Source organism: Bombina bombina, chromosome 6, assembly GCF_027579735.1.
Source record: "Bombina bombina isolate aBomBom1 chromosome 6, aBomBom1.pri, whole genome shotgun sequence".
In the NCBI taxonomy this organism is placed as follows: domain Eukaryota; kingdom Metazoa; phylum Chordata; class Amphibia; order Anura; family Bombinatoridae; genus Bombina; species Bombina bombina.
Genome location: NC_069504.1, coordinates 178,827,214 through 178,852,722, shown reverse-complemented (window position 1 = coordinate 178,852,722; position 25,509 = coordinate 178,827,214). Strand labels below are relative to the sequence as shown.

The 25,509-nt window shown below is 36.2% G+C and overlaps 1 protein-coding gene across 1 annotated transcript in view; it reads left to right on the top strand.

Annotated features, from left to right (window-relative positions):
* The window catches only part of CFTR (CF transmembrane conductance regulator), a 345,866-nt gene that overhangs the window by 231,157 nt on the left and 89,200 nt on the right, over positions 1-25,509 (top strand). Inside the window, exons 12-13 of the mRNA XM_053716685.1 lie at positions 19,254-19,348; positions 24,708-24,794. Coding sequence (XP_053572660.1) covers positions 19,254-19,348; positions 24,708-24,794 — 182 coding nt within the window. The remainder of the gene's footprint in view (positions 1-19,253; positions 19,349-24,707; positions 24,795-25,509) is intronic.

Here is a 25,509-nt window from a genome sequence, read left to right as displayed (position 1 = left end):
AGGCAAGGGGTTAGTGCGCTGGATCACCACTGTTTGTTGTGCGATAGTATCGTTGATGGGTCTTATGGTCGCATCCCGCAGAGACTGAGCTAGTTCCACAAACTGCTCAGACATTTTCTTTTCCAGCCGTGCGAACAAGATTCCGATGGTATCATAGCATAACTGTGAATCCATGTCAGGAATATCACCCTGATCAGTAGCGATATTAAATTTGCAGCTTGCAGCACAGAGGCCACACTTGAGTTGTCTTAATGGCAAATAGTGAGAGGAAATGCTCCCTCAAGTCTCAGTAATCCATCTTGCCCCAGAGCAGGCAATCAAAAGATAATACCCTGAAGGTTTACATAAAGTAGTTGCCCAATTGTGATAGTAGAAGGGAGTACTCTTATAGCATGGTTAGTCTTTCTCTCAGGCAATATTGCAGTGAGGGTCCGTAACCGTGTGTTAGGCCACAATCACAGCTGCGTGCTTTTGAGGTAAGGCTAGTAACTCCGCCATCAAAAATAAAAAATCTACTCCCATGTTCTTGCAAGGTCCCTGGTGAAAAGTAGGAGCATTTGTATACAATTATCTAGAAAGTGCTTAAGACTCCATTAAGAAAAGAGAAATTTTACGGAGCTCCTTCAGTTTGCATCTACTCAGCATGGCGGTTGGCTCCGCCCCCAGTTAAATATAATTTTAATCTAACGAAATAAAATAAATATTATTAACTAAAGTATTCCTATTTAAAACTAAATACTTACCTGTAAAATAAACCCTATTATAGCTACAATATAACAAATAATTATATTGTAGCTATTTTAGGATTTATATTTATTTTACAGGCAACTTTGTATTTATTTTAACTAGGTACAATAGCTATTAAATAGTTATTTACTATTTAATAGCTACCTAGTTAAAATAATTACCAAATTACCTGTAAAATAAATCCTAACCTAAGTTACAATTAAACCTAACACTACACTATCAATAAATAAATTAAATAAATTAACTGCAAGTACCTACAATTACCTACAATTAAATAAACTAAATTAAATTACAAAAACAAACACTAAATTACAAAAAATTAAAAAAAATTACAAGAATTTTAAGCTAATTACAACTTCTCTAAGCCCCCTAATAAAATAACAATGCCCCCCAAAATAAAAAAAATTCCCTACCCTAATCTAAATTAAAAAAGTTAACAGCTCTATTACCTTACCTGCCCTTAAAAGGGCTTTTTGCGGGGCATGCCCCAAAGAAATCAGCTCTTTTGCCTGTAAAAAAAAACACAATACCACCCCCCAATATTACAACCCACCACCCACATACCGCTACTCTAACCCAAACCCCCCTTAAATAAACCTAACACTACCCCCCTGAAGATCTCCCTACCTTGAGTCGTCTTCACGCAACCGGGCCGAAGTCTTCATCCGATGGACCAGAAGAGGATATCCAGACCGGCAGAAGTCTTCATCCTATCCGGGCAGAAGAGGACATCCAGACCGGCAGACATCTTCATCCAAGCGGCATCTTCTATCTTCATCCATCCAACGAGGAGCGGCTCCATCTTCAAGACCTCTGGCGCGGAACATCCTTCCTGCACGACGACTAGATGACGAATGAAAGTTCCTTTAAGTGACGTCATCCAAGATGGCGTCCCTCAAATTCCGATTGGCTGATAGGATTCTATCAGCCAATTGGAATTAAGGTAGGAATAATCTGATTGGCTGATTGAATCAGCCAATCAGATTCAAGTTCAATCGGATTGGCTGATCCAATCAGCCAATCAGATTGAGTTCGCATTCTATTGGCTGATCGGAACAGCCAATAGAATGCAAGCTCAATCTGATTGGCTGATTCAATCAGCCAATCAGATTTTTCCTACCTTAATTCCGATTGGTAGTGTTAGGTTTAATTGTAACTTAAACTTATTTTACAGGTAATTTGGTAATTATTTTAACTAGGTAGCTATTAAATAGTAAATAACTATTTAATAGCTATTGTACCTAGTTAAAATAAATACAAAGTTGCCTGTAAAATAAATATAAATCCTAAAATATATATATATTGTAGCTATATTAGGGTTTATTTTACAGGTAAGTATTTAGTTTTAAATAGGAATACTTTAGTTAATAATATTTATTTTATTTCGTTAGATTAAAATTATATTTAACTTAGGGGGGTGTTAGGGTTAGACTTAGCTTTAGGGGTTAATACATTTATTAGAGTAGCGGCGAGCTTCGGTCGGCAGATTAGGGGTTAATACTTGAAGTTAGGTGGCGGCGATGTTAGGGAGGGCAGATTAGGGGTTAATACTATTTATTATAGGGTTTGCAAGGTGGGAGTGCGGTGGTTTAGGGGTTAATACATTTATTGGAGTAGCGGCGAGGTCCGGTCGGCAGATTAGGGGTTAATAAGTGTAGTTAGGTAGCGGCGACATTGGGGGGGCAGATTATGGGTTAATAAATATTATGTAGGTGTCGACGATGTTAGGGGCAGCAGATTAGGGATAATGTAGGTGGCGGCGATGTGCGGTCGGCAGATTAGGGGTTAAAAAAATTATTATAGTGGCGGCGATGTGGGGGGACCTCGGTTTAGGGGTACATAGGTAGTTTATGGGTGTTAGTGTACTTTAGAGCACTGTAGTTAAGAGCTTTATATACCGGCGTTAGCCCATAAAGCTCTTAACTACAGCCTTTCCATGGGCGGTAGGAGTCTTGTCGGTAGAGGGTGTACCGCTCACTTCAGTCAAGACTCTAAATACCAGCGTTAGGAAGATCCCATTGAAAAGATAGGATACGCAATTGGCGTAAGGGGATCTGCGGTATGGAAAAGTCGTGGCTTGGAAGTGAGCGTTAGACCCTTTCCTGGCTGACTCTAAATACCAGCGGGCGGCCAAAAGCAGCATTAGGAGCCCTTAACGCTGCTTTTGACGGCTAACGCCAAACTCTAAATCTAGGCGAATATATGTAATATAGGTCATATTATTGATTGACATGTTAATAGAAATTTATTTTATACACAATAATACAGGCATACCTTGTTTTATTGCGCTTTGCTTTATTGTGCTTTGCAGATATTGCTCTTTTTACTAATTGAATTTTTTTGGGCAATTCTGTGTTGAGCAAGTATATCTGTACAATTTTTCCAACATATATTCACATATAAACACATAATTATACATGTATATACATATAAACACATAAATACACATGAATAACAGAATTTATGCTTACCTGATAAATTACTTTCTCCAACGGTGTGTCCGGTCCACGGCGTCATCCATTACTTGTGGGAAATGTTCTCCCCCACAGGGAAAGGCAAGGAGAGCACACAGCAAGAGCTGTCCATATAGCTCCCCCTCTGGCTCCGCCCCCCAGTCATTCGACCGACGGTTAGGAGAAAAAGGAGAAACTATAGGGTGCCATGGTGACTGTAGTGTATAAAGAAAAAAAAATTCAACCTGATTAAAAAAAACAGGGCGGGCCGTGGACCGGACACACCGTTGGAGAAAGTAATTTATCAGGTAAGCATAAATTCTGTTTTCTCCAACATTGGTGTGTCCGGTCCACGGCGTCATCCATTACTTGTGGGAACCAATACCAAAGCTTTAGGACACGGATGAAGGGAGGGAGCAAATCAGGTTACCTAAACAGAAGGCACCACGGCTTGCAAAACCTTTCTCCCAAAAACAGCCTCCGAAGAAGCAAAAATATCAAATTTGTAGAATTTGGCAAAAGTGTGCAGAGAAGACCAAGTCGCTGCCGTACATATCTGGTCAACAGAAGCCTCGTTCTTATAGGCCCATGTGGAAGCCACAGCCCTAGTAGAGTGAGCTGTGATACTCTCGTTGGAAACAACTTTTGGAAGAAAACCAGGCTTAGTACGTAAAACAACCTTATCTGAATGGAACACCAGATAGGGTGGATCACACTGCAAAGCAGATAATTCAGAAACTCTTCTAGCAGAAGAAATAGCAACCAAAAACAGAACTTTCCAAGATAGTAACTTAATATCTATGGAATGTAAAGGTTCAAATGGAACCCCTTGAAGAACTGAAAGAACTAAATTTAGACTCCAAGGAGGAGTCATGGGTCTGTTAACAGGCTTGATTCTAACCAAAGCCTGAACAAAAGCTTGTACATCTGGCAAAGCTGCCAGTCGTTTGTGCAACAAGACGGATAATGCAGAAATCTGTCCTTTTAGAGAACTAGCTGACAATCCTTTATCCAAACCTTCTTGGAGAAAGGAGAGAATCTTTGGAATTTTAATCTTACTCCAGGAGAATCCTTTGGATTCACACCAACAGATATATTTTTTCCATAATTTATGGTAAATCCTTCTAGTCACAGGTTTTCTGGCTTGGACCAGAGTATCAATCACAGAATTTGAAAACCCACGCTTGGATAAAATCAAGCGTTCAATTTCCAAGCAGTCAGCTGCAGAGAAACTAGATTGGGATGTTCGAATGGACCTTGTTCTAGAAGGTCCTGTCTCAAAGGTAGCTTCCATGGTGGAGCCGATGACATATTCACCAGGTCTGCATACCAAGTCCTGCGTGGCCACGCAGGAGCTATCAGAATCACCGAGGCCTTCTCCTGTTTGATCCTGGCTATGAGCCTGGGGAGGAGAGGAAACGGTGGAAACACATATGCTAGGTTGAACGACCAAGGCGCCACTAATGCATCCACTAGAGTCGCCTTGGGATCCCTGGATCTGGACCCGTAGCAAGGAATCTTGAAGTTCTGACGGGACGCCATTAGATCCATGTCTGGAATGCCCCATAATTGGGTTAACTGAACAAAGACCTCCGGATGGAGTTCCCACTCCCCCGGATGGAAAGTCTGACGACTCAAATAGTCCGCCTCCCAGTTTAGAAGAATAAAAAACTACAACTAACACCACAAACTCCTCGCCATCCCCGTGGTAGATGCTACTTGTTCAGAGCGGCAAGGAGAATGACTGGGGGGCGGAGCCAGAGGGGGAGCTATATGGACAGCTCTTGCTGTGTGCTCTCCTTGCCTTTCCCTGTGGGGGAGAACATTTCCCACAAGTAATGGATGACGCCGTGGACCGGACACACCAATGTTGGAGAAATACATATATTCACATATAAACACATAAATATACATGTATATACATATAAACACATAAATACACATGAATATACATATATTCACATATAAACACATAAATATACATGTATATACATATAAACACATAAATACACATGAATATACATATATTCACATATAAACACATAAATATACATGTATATACATATAAACACATAAATACACATGAATATACATATATTCACATATAAACACATAAATATACATGTATATACATATAAACACATAAATACACATGAATATACATATATACACATTTAAACACATAAATATACATGTATACACATATATATACACAACACTAGCAAAAAGATTATGACTCACTGACGGCTGCGATGATGAAAGTATATTTTTTTAGTTATAATAATGTTGTACACCTAAAGGGACACTAAACCCAATTGTTTTTCTTTCATGATTCAGATAGAGCAGGCAATTTTAAGCAACTTTCTAATTTACTCTTATTATCAATTTTTCTTCGTTCTCTTGCTATCTTTATTTAAAAAAAAGGAATGTAATGTATAGGACCCGGCCCATTTTTGGTTGAGAACCTGGGTTATGCTTGCTTATTGGTGGCTAAATATCAGCCACAAATAGGCAAGCACTATCCATGGTGATAAACCTAAAATGGGCTGGAACCAAACACGTCTATATATGAAATTTGTGATGTAAGTAATATTACACATATAATCCCATAATTTACATAATCTACTTTTATTAAGATAACATGATGTGTATTATACAATAGTGTTGTACATTATATCTGATTATATAAAGACATGTGACCTATGGAGCCATAAAGCCACAAGTAGAGGTTTACTACCCTATACAAGACTTCTACGTTTAATAAAAATATATCTGTATTTGTTATTCAAATGGTTATATTATATATATAAAAGTTTAAAGGGACATTTTAGTGCACAAAAAACAATGCACAAATTCTTTAGAGCATGTCATTTTAGCACTAGAGGCCTGCTAATACCATATGCTTAACCCCCACAAACGGGTTAAACCAATAGTTAAAGTACCTCTCTGGAGCCACAGAGATCTTCTCGTTCCAAGCAGAAATGGCCAGTGACTAAATCAGCATAAGTAGTCTCAAGACTTGCTGATTGTCTCCCCAGCACTTTTTTCTCATGGCCAGCATTTCTCAGTGGCTCTCGATTGGTATTTTAGCTGGGTGTTAAACCCCTTTTTAGGGTTTAGACACATAAGGGTAGATTTATCATATATAACATGGACATGAACCGCTGTAGCGAATCATGTCCGCCCGACATTGCTAAATGCCGACAGCATACGCTGTCGACATTTAGCGCTGCACAAGCATTTCTGGTGAAACTTCGGGGTAGATTGCAGCATCCATTGCCTGATAAATCTACCCCATAGAGTTGCTCTATATCTTGCAGTGTTCCACAAATATGTATTTGTAATAAAAAAAGCTATTCATATTTTCTATGCTTTTGTGGATCTGTATCAATCCAGAGCTTTTTTGAAAGCATTAAAGGGACAGTTTACTCAAAAAATTTCTCCCCTTTAATTTGTTCCCAATGATCCACTTTACCTGCTGCAGTGTATTAAATTGTTTACAAGTAGCTCCTTTACCCTTATATTGGCATTTGAAATTGTTAATTTAGCATGTGCTATCCCCACCTATTCTGAAAGTTTGTGGCCGCGCGTACCAGCTATAGATAAGCTTTGTAAACACAGCCAGCAGAAGAAATTACACTTCCAGTGTGATAAAGCAGAGATAAGGTAATAAAATGTTGATTTTCCATTGTTCTCTCAAAGTACTGGTGATTGTTTTATGGACAGATATAAGATAAAGAAGCAGGTATGTGTGCACAATGTGATACAGTAATGAGATCTGATTATACCTACAAGCTCAACCCATTTTATTAGGCTGTGGCTTCAAAACACAAAATCAGAGCTTTAATATACAGAAATAAACCTTAAAAGGCTAATTTTCATACATTTTATACTCTGCAGTTGGTAAAAAAAGCAATTGTAAACACATTAAGGGAAAAACTATTTTACAGTATACTGTCCCTTTAATTCCACTTTTTGTTTTCTTTTTTCTGAGGTTTCCTGTTTTAATATTAGTGTTACAACTTGACTAATGACAGTTTAACAGTGGAATCATTTTTCCTAGCTGTTTAATATCTACATTTAAAAAAATATATATATCTTTGTGTCTATCCACAAAACATAAGCAATTATCAATCCTACGTGCCTAAAAAATTTCCCCGTAATGCTGTCAAATATTCAGGCTTGTGAATAATTAAATACAAAGTCAGATTCCCCTATTCATTTTGTTTAATAAAAACAATATCCCCTAAACATTGTCCTTCATTATTTTTATTATACAATTTTCCAATCCTTTGAGTTTGTTCTGTAATCAGTGATGATACAGTTTTGTTATCATAATAACACTATTGCTTTGACATAACAAACTGTGATACAAAGCATGACATTGTATGAATAAAAGGCAAAAACAAAGGCTTAGAATCAGGCTAGACGTAAATTATAGCAACTGATTGTCAGGTGTCCTTATGACATCATCATCATGAGTCTCAGTTTATGTAATGTGTTGTATAACAAAATAGGTGTAGTCATGACTAAAGGTGACCAAAGTAAAATTAAAATTTTCCTAATTCGGATACCACATGCAATTATAAAAAAAAGAAAAACTTTACAATTTACTGCACTATTATGATCACAGTGAAATGCAAAGGAAAACACAACAGCCAATAGATTGTGATTGACCCATTGTTACAAGGGATATTTAAAGGGACACTGAACCCAAATTTTTTCTTTCATTTAGATAGAGTATGGAATTTTAAGCAACTTTCTAATTTACTCCTATTATCAAATTCTCTTTATTCTTTTGGTATCTTTATTTGAAATGCAAGAATGTAAGTTTAGATGCCGGCCCATTTTTGGTGAACAACCTAGGTTGTCTTTGCTGATTGGTGGATAAATTTATCCACCAATAAAAGTGCTGTCAAGAGTTCTGAACAAAAATAAAAAGCTTAGGTGCCTTCTTTTTCAAATAAAGATAGCAAGAGAATGAAGAAAAATTGATAATAGGAATAAATTAGAAAGTTGCTTAAAATTGCATGCTTTATCTGAATCATGAAATAAACAATTTGGGTTCAGTGTCCCTTTAAGCAATAATACAATTATTATATTAGAATGTCCCATTAAAATAAAGTAACATGCTGATATCCATTGCTATTTTAAGAAAAAAAGTATTTTACCACTAAAATGATATACTTGACTTATTTTTGGTTTAATTAAAAAAGCTAATATATATATTTAGCCACTATGAGTGGTATTTAAAGAGACATGAAACACAATTTTTGATGATTCATGATTCAGAAAGAGCATACCATTTTAAACAACTTTCCAAATTACTTCTATTATTTAATTTGATTGCTTCTCTTGTTATCCTTTGCTGAAAGGTTTATCTAGTTAAGCTTAGGAGCAGCAAAAAACCTAGGTTCTAGCTGCTGATTGGTGGCTGCATATATATACTGATTGTCATTGGTTCACCCATGTGTTCAGTTAGAAATCAGTAGTGGATTGCTGCTCCTTCAACAAATGATACCAAGAGAATGAAGCAGATTTGTTAATAATAAACAGGAAAGTTGTTTAAAATTGTATGTGTTACCTAAATCATGAAAGAAAATCTTTGGGTTTCATGTCCCTCTAACCCTTTAACGACCTAGGACGTGCCAGGAACGTCCTACAAAAAACACCCTTAACAACCAAGGACGTTCCTGGCACATCCTCTGGGGTTTGAAGCTCTAGAAGTGATCCTGGGGCGCGATCCGATATAGATCGCAGTTTGCGGCGCAAGCGAGGGAACCGGCGTCGCCCGCAGTTTCAGCTCGCAACTCGAGCTATCCCATATATGTTGCCGTCAGATGCTAACGTGCCGTAAGTCTGACAAACCAGCGATGTCCAGAAATCTGCGCAAGTACAAATTTCTGGCGTCGCCAGTGACCTACGGCACGTTAGAATCTGCCAGCGCCTATAAAACCTGACTAAAGTCTAAAACACCCGCACTGTCTAACACGCCTCCTAAACATAGCCCGACACGTCTAACACGCCTCCCTAACATAGCCCGACAAGTCTAACCCTCTATCCGCTATCCCCCCTCACTAGCCTAACAATAAAATATGTATTAACCCCTAAACCGCCGCTCCCGTACCCCGCCGCAACCTAATAAAGTTATTAACCCCTAAACCGCCGCTCCCGTACCCCGCCGCCAGCTATATTATATCTATAACCCCCTAAAGTGAGCCCCTAACACCGCCGCCATCTATATTAAAATTATTAACCCCTAATGTAAGCCCCTTACACCGCCGCCATCTCTATTAAAATGATTAACCCCTAATTTAATCTACCTACCACGCCGCCAGCTATATTATCTATATTAACCCTAAGTATATTATAGTTAATATAGGTATTACATTATATATATTAACTATATTAACCCTAATTATATTAGGGTTAATATAGTTAATATAGTTACTATAGTATTTATATTAACTATATTAACTCTATCTAACCCTAACTAAATTTATATTAAATTAATCTAATTCATTTATAAACTAAAATATTCCTATTTAAATCTAAATACTTACCTATAAAATAAACCCTAAGATAGCTACAATATAATTAATAATTACATTGTAGCTATGTTAGGGTTAATATTTATTTTACAGGTAAATTGTTAATTATTTTAACTAGGTATAATAGATATTAAATAGTTATTAAATATTTAATATCTACCTAGTTAAAATAATTACCCAATTACCTGTAAAATAAATCCTAACCTAAGTTACAAATACACCTACACTATCAATAAATTAAATAAACTACAAACATCTATCTAAAAATACAATTAAATTAACTAAACTAAATTACAAAAAAAAACAAACACTAAATTACAAAAAATAAAAAAAAGATTACAAGATTTTTAAGCTAATTACACCTATTCTAAGCCCCCTAATAAAATAATAAACCCCCCCAAAAAAAAAATTCCCTGCCCTATTCTAAATTAAACAAATTTCAAAGCTCTTTACCTTACCAGCCCTTAAAAGGGCCTTTTTTGGGTCATGCCCCAAAGAATTCAGCTCTTTTGCATACAAATACAATCCCCCCCCCATTACAACCCACCACCCACATACCCCTATTCTAAAACCACCCAAACCCCCCTTAAAAAAGCCTAACACTACCCCCCTGAAGATCTCCCTACCTTTTCTTCACCACACCGGGCCGAACTCCTGATCCGATCCGGGCGATGTCTTCCTCCAAGCGGCAAAGAAGAATTCTTCCTCCGGCGATGTCTTCCTCCAAGCGGCAAAGAAGAATTCTTCCTCCGGCGACGTCTTCCTCCAAGCGGCAGCAAAGTCTTCATTCTTCCGGCGGCATCTTCAATCTTCTTTCTTCGCTCCCCCGCCGCGGAGCATCCATCCCGGCCGACTGCTGTACTACGAATGAGGTACCTTTAAATGACGTCATCCAAGATGGCGTCCGACGAATTCCGATTGGCTGATAGGATTCTATCAGCCAATCGGAATTAAGTTAGAAAAATCTGATTGGCTGATTGAATCAGCCAATCAGATTCAAGTTCAATCCGATTGGCTGATCCGAACAGCCAATCAGATTGAGCTCGCATTCTATTGGCTGATCCGAACAGCCAATAGAATGCGAGCTCAATCTGATTGGCTGATTGGATCAGCCAATCGGATTGAACTTGAATCTGATTGGCTGATTCAATCAGCCAATCAGATTTTTCTAACTTAATTCCGATTGGCTGATAGAATCCTATCAGCCAATCGGAATTCGGCGGACGCCATCTTGGATGACGTCATTTAAAGGTACCTCATTCGTAGTACAGCAGTCGGCCGGGATGGATGCTCCGCGGCGGCGGAGCGAAGAAAGAAGATTGAAGATGCCGCCGGAAGAATGAAGACTTTGCTGCCGCTTGGAGGAAGACGTCGCCGGAGGAAGAATTCTTCTTTGCCGCTTGGAGGAAGACATCGCCGGAGGAAGAATTCTTCTTTGCCGCTTGGAGGAAGACATCGCCCGGATCGGATCAGGAGTTCGGCCCGGTGTGGTGAAGACAAGGTAGGGAGATCTTCAGGGGGGTAGTGTTAGGCTTTTTTAAGGGGGGTTTGGGTGGTTTTAGAATAGGGGTATGTGGGTGGTGGGTTGTAATGGGGGGGGGGAGATTGTATTTGTATGCAAAAGAGCTGAATTCTTTGGGGCATGCCCCACAAAAGGCCCTTTTAAGGGCTGGTAAGGTAAGAGCTTTGAAATTTGTTTAATTTAGAATAGGGCAGGGAATTTTTTTTTTTTTTGGGGGGTTTATTATTTTATTAGGGGGCTTAGAATAGGTGTAATTAGCTTAAAAATCTTGTAATCTTTTTTTTATTTTTTGTAATTTAGTGTTTGTTTTTTTTGTAATTTAGTTTAGTTAATATAATTGTATTTTTAGATAGATGTTTGTAGTTTATTAAATTTATTGATAGTGTAGGTGTATTTGTAACTTAGGTTATGATTTATTTTACAGGTAATTGGGTAATTATTTTAACTAGGTAGATATTAAATAGTTAATAACTATTTAATATCTATTATACCTAGTTAAAATAATTAACAATTTACCTGTAAAATAAATATTAACCCTAACATAGCTACAATGTAATTATTAATTATATTGTAGCTATCTTAGGGTTTATTTTATAGGTAAGTATTTAGATTTAAATAGGAATATTTTAGTTTATAAATTAATTAGATTAATTTAATATAAATTTAGTTAGGGGTGTTAGGCTTAGATAGAGTTAATATAGTTAATATAAATACTATAGTAACTATATTAACTATATTAACCCTAATATAATTAGGGTTAATATAGTTAATATATATAATGTAATACCTATATTAACTATAATATACTTAGGGTTAATATAGATAATATAGCTGGCGGCGGGGTAGGTAGATTAAATTAGGGGTTAATCATTTTAATAGAGATGGCGGCGGTGTAAGGGGCTTACATTAGGGGTTAATAATATTAATATAGCTGGCGGCGGTATAGGGGGATTAGATTAGGGGTTAATAATTTTTATATAGGTGGCGGCGGTGTAAGGGGTCAGATTAGGGGATAGATAAGGTAGATGGCGGCGGTTTTAGGGGCTCACAGTAGGGGGTTAGTTTATGTAGATGGCGGCGGGGTCCGGGAGCGGCGGTTTAGGGGTTAATAACTTTATTAGGGATTTCGGGGGGGGGATCGCGGTTGACAGGTAGATAGACATTGCGCATGCGTTAGGTGTTAGGTTTATTTTAGCAGATCGCGGTTGACAGGGAGATAGACATTGCGCATGCGTTAGGTGTTAGGTTTATTTTAGCAGCCAGTTTAGGGAGTTACGGGGCTCCAATAGTCAGCGTAAGGCTTCTTACGGCTGCTTTTTGTGGCGAGGTGAAAATGGAGTAAGTTTTCTCCATTTTCGCCACGTAAGTCCTTACGCTGCATATTGGATACCAAACTGCGCGGGTTTGGTATACCTGCCTATGGCCCAAAAAACTACGGGCGACGGCAGAAATATACGCGCGTAACTTCTAGGTTACGCCGTATATGTGATACCAAACCCACGCAAATATTGGCGTCGCCGGCTTTTGCGGGCGACGATTTTTATCGGATCGACCCCCTGATCGCTTCCAGCTGCTTCCAGGGTATTGCAGTGATCCCTCGATATTCTGGCATCAATGCAATACCATTTTTAAAATGAAATGGTGGCATGAAATATACCAAAATGGGCCTAGATCAATACTTTGGGTTGTCTACTAAAAAATATATATATACATGTTAAGAGATATTCAGGGATTCCTGACAGATATTGGTGTTACAATGTAACTATCGCTAATTTTGAGGGAAAAAAATGGTTTGGAAATAGCAAAGTGCTACTTGTATTTATTGCTCTATAACTTCCAAAAAAAAGCAAAGAACATGTAAACATTGGGTATTTTTAAACTCAGGACAAAATTTAGAAACTATTTAGCATAGGAGTTTTTTTGGTGGTTGTAGATGTGTAACAGATTTTATAAGATATGATGAAAATAATGGAATTTTTAAAAACTCCATTTAATGGTGAGAAAAACGGTATATAATATGTGGGTACAGTAAATGAGTAAGAAGAAAATTACAGCTAAACACAAACACTGCAGAAATGCAAAAATAGCCTTGGTCCCAGACGGTCAACAAATGGAAAAGTGCTCTGGTCACGAAGGGGTTAAACCTCAGAATAGCAATGCTGTGCTTTTCTAATTGTGAAATGTCTACATTATCTAATAGAAGGTAAATGCTAGATATTAAGAAGCATTCAAAGCCCAGACTAACCTGAAAACAATGTGTAGATTTGTTTGCTTTCACTGTAATATAAATATATATATATATGTTTCATTAAATCTTCTAATTCAAAGATTCTTTTCAATTTCTTCACATTCTACTCTAAACAATAGCTTATATAAACCTAATAATTAGCATATATTATTGTCATTGTAGGAATGTGTTATGTAACCTGCTAGTTTTTAACATTTAAACAATAATAAAAAAAAAACCTTGACACGTTAAACTCTCTGTTTCTTAGCAGGAAACATTATTATAGTGTTAACAACCTCATTAATCAGTGAGTAAGGGTGGCTGTATTATGTGTAATAAATTAAGCCTAGTGTCACACTGGGTCCTCCAGATATGTCAAAACTCATGTTAATAAAGTACAAAGTGACCTTTATTTAACAGAACAATACTGGGAAGAAAGAGTATTTTCATCTGTTACGTGTTTTTGGCACTCAGATATAAAATAACTTTAAGAAAGAAAAAAGTACAAAATTCACTTGGTGAAATAGTGATACAATAAAAAGTGAATAAAATAAATAAAGATATATAAAATATAAGGATATATATCATCAACAGAATTTTTTTTCCAATTGCAGGTGATTCAAGTGGTTTCTTGCCTTAAATAAAACAAAGGAAAAAGAATGCAGTGATATACGTTTAAAGGGACAGTGAAGTCCAAAAAAAACTTGCATGATTCAGATAGGGCATGTAATTTTAAACAACTTTCCAATTTACTTTTATCACCAATTTTGCTTTGTTCTCTTGGTAGTCTTAGTTGAAAGCTAAACCTAGGAGGTTCATATGCTAATTTCTTAGACCTTGAAGGCCGCCTCTAATCTAAATGCATTTTGATAGTTTTTCACCACTAGAGGGCATTAGTTCACTTGTTTCATATAGATAACATTGAGCTCCTGCACGTGAATTTACCATGGAGACAGCTCTGATTGGCTAAACTGCAAGTCTGTAATAATAACTGAAATAAGGGGGCAGTCTGCTGAGGCTTAGATACAAGGTAATCACAGATGTAAAACGTGTATAATTATAACTGTGTTGGTTATGCAAAACTGGGGAATTGGTAATTAAGGGATTATCTATCTTTTTAAAGAACAAAAATTCTGGTGTTGACTGTCCCTTTAAACTGGTGGTAATTCACACGGTGGTCCCGCAAAGGGGTTACTCACACTTTACAGAGCCCCCCATGCTCTGGAGTAGACAAACACCCAGTTTTATACTGCCAGGTTTCCAGTATATCACCAAACGCAGGCGCCAGTCAGCAGAACCTTATATATCCTTATATTTTATATATCATTATTTATTTTATTCACTTTTTATTGTATAAAATAGCATTAAGTTTAAATATTTATTCATTTTCACTTTTAGTTGTGCATGTAAAGCATGCCTTGTTGATAACAATATGCTCCAAAACAGTAACTAAATTGTTTCAGTCGTCCAATTGTGGTGTATTTGATGTTTGTGCTGTCCTAGGCACTGGGAAATTTGCATGAATGAATGTTAGCTCAAATATTCCTTATATATTCCTCACAATTAGAGTCCAGGGTGCAAGGAGGAGTTATACACTTCTACAAGATAACCAGGCATAATTGTTTTGCAATAAAAATAAATAATATATTTGGAGAACATAAGGGTGAAAAGGAATCTTGCTAGAGCTACACCCCAAAATGTACTGCCCCCAAAATCTTGTTGCATAGGACTAGGCAAAAAGCTCCCCACTCACGAATACTCAGTGTTGGTACCTTGCACTTAATTCTAGTGGCACTTGTGTTTACTAAAACAATGTATTTAAAGGGACATAATGTTAAATCAGTTGAAAGTGATGCAGCACAAAAGCTGACATGAAAATATCACCTGAACATCTCTATGTAAAAAGGGTATGTAAAAATAAATTTTACCTCACAATTTGTAAGTGCTCTGTGAACAGTTATACTTCAGCAGCTTTCCAGTTACAAGTTGAAAAAACAAACAAAAAACAATAGCCAGTCAGCATCAGCAGTGCTGAGGTCATGCATTGATTTGCTGAGATCTCATACATTTCAATGAAATCTTGTGATATTTCATAGTAAACTTTCTTAAACTGAATAGGAAAATAACATGACTGTGCCTGCACATGCCAGATCCACACTCCCTTGCAAGTCCTGGGACTAGCATCCTGATTGGCTGCTTAAAGTCTCTTTACAGTGGGGTGTGAAAACAGGACATTTTAAGGTAAATACCTTCTTTTTTTACATAGAGATGTTCAGGTGATATTTTCTAGTCAGCTTTTTACTATGCTGCATCACTTTTAAGAGCTTCAACATTTGGGTATCATGTCCCTTTAAGTGGGTTAAATACACAGTAAAATAATGGAATAGAGCATTTTAAGATTATTCTAGCGTTTCCCTTTAAACTTACGGTGTGATTTATGACTAGGCTAAATCTGTATCTGTTATTTATAAAGTGCCAACATGCTATGCAGCACTGTACAAATGTTCAATACAGTTATAGGGTGCATTACAATTCATAGGAGAGGAATGCCCTGCAGTAGTTGTGCAGTTTTATGCACAGTGGTCTACAGACAGAGTGGCTCTCAAGCTTACAATCGAACAGACTTCAAATGTATTATGAAAGGTTAAAACATGTTATAGTATAGTTTATAACCACAGTGAATCACTGCATTATAAAACAAGTGTAGACTAAATTCATTTTTGTATTGATGTGCAGTCCAAGGTCATACCCCTTGAAAAGCATCTAGTATTATTTATTTTTAAATTACCTTATTCTTTATATGCAACAGGGGAATAATATCGGGATTAATTACTTTTTAAAGGGACATCAAAGTAAAAAATAAAATGCTCCGATTTGTTAGATCATGTTATTGTGTACTATTGCTTATATATAGCTATAGACAGAGCTTAAACATTCAATTAAAGGGACACTAAACCCAAATTTTTTCTTTTGTGATTCAGATAGAGCATGACATTTTAAACAACTTCCTAATTTACTTCTATTATCAAATTTTCGTCATTCTCTTAGTATCTTTATTTGAAATGCAAGAATGTAAGTGTAGATGCCGGCCCATTTTTGGTGAACAACCTGGGTTTATCTTGCTGATTTGTGGATAAATGCATCCAACAAAAAAGTGCTGTCCAGAGGCTCGCCATTAACAGCAGTTATGAAGCAGCGGTCACAAAGACCGCTGCTCCATAACCTGTCCGCCTGCTCTAAGCAGGCGGACAGACATCGCCGGAAATCAACCCGATCGAGTGCGATCGGGTTGATTGACACCCTCCTGCTGGCGGCCTATTGGCCGCGAGTCTGCAGGGGGGCGGTGTTGCACCAGCAGCTCTGTCAGATCAGGTCCGACAGACCTTGATAAATATGGGCCATTGTCTACATATAAAAACGATTTCCCCCCTAAAGTCTAACATGAAACGGTTACTTCCCTTTGCTAACCTTGAACCCAGTTATATAAAGATTTTACAGGTGTCATAATTTCATCCTCTGAATTCCTAATGACATTATTGCTATTATAAATTATTGGCAGTAGGCAACTTATGATACAAAGAAGAAAGTAAACTCACCTAATATTATCATCCATTATGCTTTCTCATCGTTCAACTAGAAACATGCCGATCTAACATTATTTCAGTATAGACGGTGATAAAGACTACTGTTGACCCAAGACTGGTATTAGTGGTTCAAATAGTATCCTTTATCTGATAGGGTATCTGTTTTAGTCATGCATCATATTTAGTCTTTACTCAGTGAGTAAATAGTGTGGGATTGTGTTCTATTGTATTGTGTTTATGTGTATGTGTATATATATATATATATATATATATATATATATATATATAAAAAGATTGTTTATCTTTTAAAGGGACATGAAACTCAAACATTTTCTTTCATCATTTAGGTAGAACATACAATTTTAAACAACTTTACAGGTTACTTCTATTATCAAATTTGTTTCATTCTCTTGGTATCATTTGTTGAAGGAGCCACAATGCACTACTGTTTTCTAACTGAACACATGGGTGAGCCAATGACAATCTGTATATATATATGCAGCCATCAATCAGCATCTAGAACCTAGGTTCTATGCTACTCCTGAGCTTACCTATAAAGAGATTTCAGCAAAAGATAACAAGAGAAGGAAGCAAATTAAATAATAGAAGTAAATTGGAAAGTTGTTTAAAATTGTATGCTATACCTAAACCATGAAAGAAAAATTTTGAGTTTCATGTACCTTTAAATAATTAAATTTAAACTTTTCTAAGTGCATGTATGTACAAAGGAAATTTATCAGACTGAGGGTATATATAGTCCCATTTTGCTTTGTACGTCTTAAATCTTAAAGGGATATGAAACCCAATTTTTTTTTCTTTCATGATTCAGATTGAGCGTGCAATTTTAAGCAACTTTCTAATTTGCTCGTATTATAATTTTTTCTTTGTTCTCTTGGTATCTTTATTTGAAAAAGCAGGAATGTAAGCTTAAGAGCCAGCCCATTTTTTGTTAAGCACCCTGCATAGTGCTTGCTGATTGGTGGAGAACCAGGCATGCTCAACTCAACATAAAGATTCACCAGTTATTTAATGCAAGTTCAAAACTTCAGTTTCACAAAACATGTATCTATCAAATACATATATCCAATGTGATCACTGTACATTTTATATTTGACATGGGAAGCAACTATGATGCAACTACTTACTTGTTGAATCATTAAAGGGACATTAAACACAAAAAATGCTAGACAGAATGATAAATTAGAAGAAAAATGTAAAGCCTGATAATAATATTCAGAAGTATTGTCTTAAAATCCTATTAGTTGTTTAGATATTGAACAAAATAATTGTAAAGTTTTAGGGGCCGATTTAACAAACCGTCAATCGGCCCCAATGCATCTGTTTCCGCGCAGGATTTAAGAAGCAGCGGTCTTAAGACCGCTGCCTCTTAGCTCATACGCCTCCTCTGAGGTGTTGGACATCAATCCCCCCGATCGTGTACGATCGGGTTGATTGAAACCCCCTGCTAGTGGCCGATTGGCCGCAAATCTGCAGGAGGCGGCATTGCACGCTTGTGCAATGTTAAATGCATTCAGCGATGTCTGGCGGACATGATCCGCTACAGACGATCATGTCCGCCAGACATTGATAAATCGGCCCCTTAGATAAATCAGCCCCTTAGATAAATCGGCCCGCTAGAGTGTGCAACTAATGACGTGTAACAGTGTAGCAGTGTTAAAGGGACACTAAAGTCAACAGTTTTCTTTTATGATTAAGACAGAGCACACAATTAAAAAACAAACAAAAAAAAAACAACTTTCCAATTACTTAAATCATCAAATTGGGCACAATCTTTTATATGCACACTGTTTGAGGCGTTAGCTCCTATTGAGAATGTGCAAGTGTTCACAGTGTATACATATGAGTCTGTAATTTGCTGATGGCTGTCACATGATGCAGTGGGCTTACAAATTGAAGAAATGTAAAATTTATCCCAAAAAAAAAATCTACTGCTAGTTTGAAATTCAGAGTATGCGAAATTGCATTACCTTTTTTATATAGATTTCTTGATTATGCAATATTACTGTATTTAATTGCCTTTTAAATCTGCAGAATTAAAAAGGGACAAAAATCCATCATTTTATAGTAAATATGTCATCCCTGTATGTGATTAGTGCTGAGGTTGAAAATGCAACTGTAATTAATTTGTACGATCTTCCTATTTCACAGGACATTGCAAAGTTTCCAGAGAAAGACAACACTGTCCTAGGAGAAGGTGGTATAACATTAAGTGGAGGCCAACGAGCAAGGATATCACTAGCAAGGTAATATATTTTAAGATCTACAGTTCTCAGAACAATATATAGTGAGGCAGAGCTACGTCTAAACTCTAGTCTGTTGCTGTTAGGATACCTGTATCTGCTCTTGAAGTCAGTCACTATATTTGCCCAGCATCTCACACCCACCCAAATGTATGCTAATGAGCATTAGCCCCTCTCTGCCCCCCAACAGGCCCACCAACCTCGGGCACAGGTCCCCCAACAGCCAAGGAAAGGGTCCCAACCTTTGAGGGCCAGACACCACATACCATGGCCCCCACAGCAACACCCCCTAGGTCCCCCACCCTCCAGGGCTAGACCTTACACTCTAGGGCCCCCAGAGCAACATATCCCCCTCCCATCCAGGCAAAGGCCCCTACTTGAGAGAACTACACCCACATTTAACTGCTTACTTACTGGTAGCACAGTCATCATCCCAATAATAATAAATACATATTTATTTACATCATTTAGAACTTTCTTTTCAAACATTAAAAATAATTTCTTTTTACACTGAATATCTGCATAGAAAATTCAGCAATTTTCACAGTCCTTTGTAAGACAATATTGTCCTTGTATTCTGTAACATGCTGTCCTAATATTTACTGTGTAAATTCCTTTATTGCATTATCATTTTATTTTGCTCCAAGCGTAGATAACTATGCTGAACATATTTAAAAGGAAAGTTACAACCAAGGGACACAAAGACTTCAATTCAATATTGTATCATTATAACCACACATATTTAAAATTGTTTGGTTAATTCTAGAGCAGATTTAAAAAAAAAAATACATTATATGAAGTTTTACCAACAATATAAAAAGTATCAACATTTTACTGTAACTTGATATTCCCAGATGTCTGCCCAGTATTAGTTACATATTATTATATCAGGTTGGCAACCAACATATAGCTTCATATTTATTAAAGGGAAATGAAACCCATTTTTTTTTCTTTCATGATTCAAATTGAGCAAGTCGTTTAAACAGCTATAAAGTTTACTTCTATTTTTAATTTTTCTTTAAAAAGCAGGGATGTATGCTTAGGTGCCGGCCTATTTCTGGAGCACTATATAACAGTAGTTTTGCTAGAATGTTATTCATTTGCAAGAGCACTGGAGGGCAGCACTATTTCCTGCCATGTAGAGCTAGAGACGCCTACCTAGGTATTCCTTCAACAAAGAACATTATGGGAACAAAGCAAATTTAATAATAGAAGTAAATTGGAAACTTTTTAAAAATGGTATGTTCTGTAATCACAAAATATTTTTTTTTCTGTTTCATATCCCTTTAATATCTTTATATTTTATAAAATTACAGGTACATAAAACCTACTATTCTTCCTTCATGAATCGGATAGCGCATGCGATTTTAAACAGCTTTCCAATTTACTTCTATTATCTCATTATCTTAGTTTTCTTGGTATCCCTTGTTGAAAAGCATACCTAGTACTTGAATCAGTTTTTCATTTTATTTACTAAGCAGGATTTGTTGTTAATTGTGTATTATAGTGCAAAAAGAACACACACACATATATATATATTTATTTATGTGACTACTACTGCTGGTTTCATCATCTGCTATGGTCTTTTAAAGGGACACAAAATCCAATTTTATTTCTTTCATGATTCAGATAGAGCATGATATTTTAAGCACCTTTCTAATTTACTCTTATTGGCAATTTTTATTTGTTCTCATGTTATCTTAATTTAAAAAAGCAGTACTGTAAGCTTTAGAGCCGGACCATTTTTTGTTCAGCACCTGGGTAGCACTTGCTGATTTGTGGCTAAATGTAGCAAACAAATCAGCAAGCGCTTCCAAGGTGCTGAATTAAAAATGGTCCGGCTCCTAACCTTTTATTACTGCTTTTTCAAATTAAGATAACATTTTGGGGTTAGTACACCTTTAAGTAAGTTAGGCAGAGGGAAACCTACTGCTATACAGAGGCAATGCGGGATATAAAGTCATTTTTTTAAGCTGCAAACCAAACCGCAAAGAAGGATAATGTACTTTTTATTGTAAATACATATTTCTATATATATCTATATATACATATACCTGTATATCTATGTTCTTCACATAGAAAATAATGTACTTTTAACTATGAAATATATATTTCTATATATAATTGATAATGTTCATGTAAAATACATATCTATACCTATATATCTATAGGAATAGATATACAGGTATAGGTATATGTGTGGTGCAATATTTGGTCAACTCGCGTCGGGTTTCGCTTGCACGCTAACTTTTTACTTTCAACTTGTAGCATGAGCGCAACCCGATGCGTATAAAAAGACTCCATCTAGCGAAGTTAACGGGCGAGGGGGAAAGCTAAATAGCGTTACACTTGCAATCTAGTCCAAAATGTTTGCATAATTCAAAAACTTTGCAAAGCACTTTATTTTTCCTGTTTTTTTTCATAATAACAAGACAATGCAACAGAACTTACTCTCAATTTCAAATGAGCAGTAGATTTTTTTACTGACAATATTAAAAATGTACTTCCATTTTTCTGTCCCCTGTATCATGTGACAGCGACGAGCAAATCACAGATTTAAATATGTATACACTGTGAACTCTTGCACATGTTTAGGAATTGGTGACTCAATAAATGTGCATATGAAAAGACTGTGCACAGTCTGTTAATGTTTTTAAGTAATTTATTATACTTGTAGATCTTATGCAATGTAGTAAATAATTAATGAGGCATAAATAAGAAACCGACTTTAATGTCACTCATAAATTTTGTTTCTTTCTTTTGTGATTCAGATACAGCATACAATTTTAAACCACTTTACAATTACAGGTAGCCCTCAGTTTTCGCTGGGGTTAGGTTCCAGAAGGAATGGTTATAAATCGAAACCGTTGTAAATTGAAACCCAGTGAGGGAGTTAGATTTCAAGCCCCTCTCAAAATTGTCATAACTAACACCTAAAACATTTTTAAAGCTTTGAAATGAAGACTTTAAATGCTAAACAGCATTATAAACCTAATTAAATAATCACACAACAGACTGTATCATCAAACTAAGTTTAATGAACAAAAACATTTTTTTACTTGCTTTTTCTGCAAACAGTTCTCTGCATTGTTAGCATGTTATATAATATTGGGTCTGCACCTATTCTATGCATTTCAATCTGGAATGATTAATAGGCAGTTAGGCACCCTCACCTCAAGCAGCTGAACAGGAAGATGATAGGGAAGTGGCTGCTAGATCTTGTTGCTTGAAAGCTGATCGATAGCTAAGGTCTGTTCTGTGTACACAGATTAATTTCAGTCTGCTAAGTTGCATAACTTTGCTGCAACACAAGCGGACAGCTCCACCTACTGGCTATTTTTTAGTGCACAGCTTTTCAATGCTTTTCAATAGCAGTCACATGACTGAAAAAAAAGGTTGTTATTCTGAAATGGCGCAAATTGAACCGACGTAAACCGAGGGCCACCTGTACTTACATTATCACACGAGCTTCATTCTCTTGGTATCCTTTGTTGAAGAAGCAGCAGTGAGCTACTGGGAACTAGCTGGAGGCATATGTGTAGCCGCCAATCAGCCGCTAGCTCCCAGTAGTGCATTGTTGCTTTGGAGCCTACCTAGGTATGATTTCTAACAAAGGATACAAAGCGAACAAAGCAAGTTAGATAATACATGTAAATTGGAAGGTTGTTTAAAACTGTACACACTATCTGAACCATGAAAGAAATAAATGTGAGTTTCATGTCCCATTAAGAGTTTATTCTTATTCTCAATAATTCCCTGTGTTATTTTGTACCTTTCTTAGTGAAACTTAAAGGCACACAACATTTCTTTATTAAACATCCTAAATTAGGGCTAGATTACAAATGAAGAGCTATTTATCGCTCTTTCTCATGTGCTAAGTGAGTTCGACTTCGGCTTTTTGCATGCATCGTATACCACGCGTATTTATTACAAATTGAAAGTAAAATGTTTTCGATCGCGTGCTAACCCGACGCACACACAAAGCCGAAGTTAGAATATCGCAATTGCGTTAACATATTCTCCCATAGACTTTAATGGAGCGCAAAACTGATTACATTTTCTCAAGCGCGTTAACCAGACATGAAATTTGAATATTTCACATTCCAATGTTCTTCACATAAAATAATATGTTCTATTTACTAATAAATAAATATTTCTACACATCTGATGTTTTTTTGGTAAAATATATACTGTATCTATAAAAACACACACACACATATATATATATATATATATATATATATATATATATATATATATAAAAATAAAAAACAATAAACAATGGCTTGCACTCGCTGGTCTTTTGCAAAAAACGTGCCTTTAATATAACGTTTCGGGGGACCGTATCCCCTTCCTCAGATGATACGGTCCCCGAAACGTTACATTAAAGGCACGTTTTTTGCAAAAGACAAGCGAGTGCAAGCCATCGTTTATTGTTATTTGCTTCCTGTTTGCACCCTGGCAAGCTGGCTTGAAGTGAGAGTGCTCTCCATTTGCTAAATTATATATATATATATATATATATATATATATATATATATATATATATACTGTATATAAATAAATAAATAAAATATATATATACATATTTTGACGTGTATGTGTGTAACTCTATGTTAAAGACTTTTGCAGCCTTTTTTTTTCTTCTAACACCTGAGACCTCATATCTTTGAGCCCTTATACTGTAACTTTTTAATGCAATTTTTTAAAAAACATTTTTTTATTAGATAGTGTTATTTTGAGTGTAACTGTACTTTTTAATTATTTTTTTTTGTACAACTTTTTATTTGTGTGTAATAGCTAACCAGAGCTCTGAGGTTGCGCTAATCCAAAGTGCATTAAATTAAATTGTGCTCTAATGAACACGTTTACTTTCACCTAGTAATACGCGCACTCTTCTGATGCATGCAAACAGCCATGATAAACCTGACATTGCTTGCACAGAACTGTTTCTGCGCCACTTGCAATCTGGCCCTTAGATGGGGAGATCCAAATTTTTATTTTCAATAAATTTAGTCTTTTTAGGATAAAAAACAAACTCACTGCAGTCTGTTACTTGCCTTGGCATTTATAGACTGTTCATATTAGTGGGTGATTGTTGCCCCAGCAAACCATTAGCTGTGCCCTAAATAATCGTAAGCAACCAACTAAACAGAAAAATGCATTTATTCACTTTTTAGCTATGGATGATCAAACATTACTTGTGTTATTTAATACTTTTTTCTTACTTTCTTTAAAAGCACCTTATTTATTTTACATACATTTGGCAAAAGCATTCATATGTGCCAGACAATTACTAGAAATGACATGGCAACTTCACTTAAATTACTAAAATAGCCTTTTGTTACCTTTTCTTGTTTAGAGCTGTGTACAAAGATGCTGATCTCTACCTTCTGGATGCTCCATTCAGTTATCTGGATCTGTTTACGGAAAAGGAAATCTTTGAAAGGTATGTGTCATTGTGTAATTATCATTTCCTTATTTCATTAGATAAAACTACTTGCAAAACTAAAAGCTGTGCTCAGTAAAAACTGACAGAAATTAGAAACACATTACAGTAAATATATATTCTACAGGGGTGCATAGGGTGCCAAACCACTACAGAGTTTCAGGTTGCACACCAGTTTTGTTAAAGGGGAGGAACAAAATAGCTTCTCCCTACTGTTGTTTGTTCCCTCTAGTGACACCCTTAGTTGCCTAGCAATGCCTATAATATCTAACAATGTATATTATGAAACAACAACCCATTAAAATAGGCTGATATTACAGGGGTATTAATTCTTACCTTATCACTCTTTACATACACACAAAAGCCTCATTATCTTATCTCTGTCTGTATACTTAGAGAGAATAATTTAAAATTAACATTTTAGTACTTATCTGTCATATCCCCACTGGAAGTGTAATTTATTCTCCTTCTTATGTTTAAAGGGACAGTCAAGTCCAAAAAAAACTTTCATGTTTTAAATAGGGCATGCAATTTTAAACAACTTCCCAATTTAATTTTATCACCAATTATCACCAATTTACTGTTTCTCATCCTTCAAGGGTAGGAGGTTGAGAAACAGAAGGTGAGGATGGCAGCTTTATTTTGCTGGCATTTGGTCCTTGCCCTTTAACCCATGGTGACTGTAAACTATTTAGATATGGTTAACAGGAGCTGC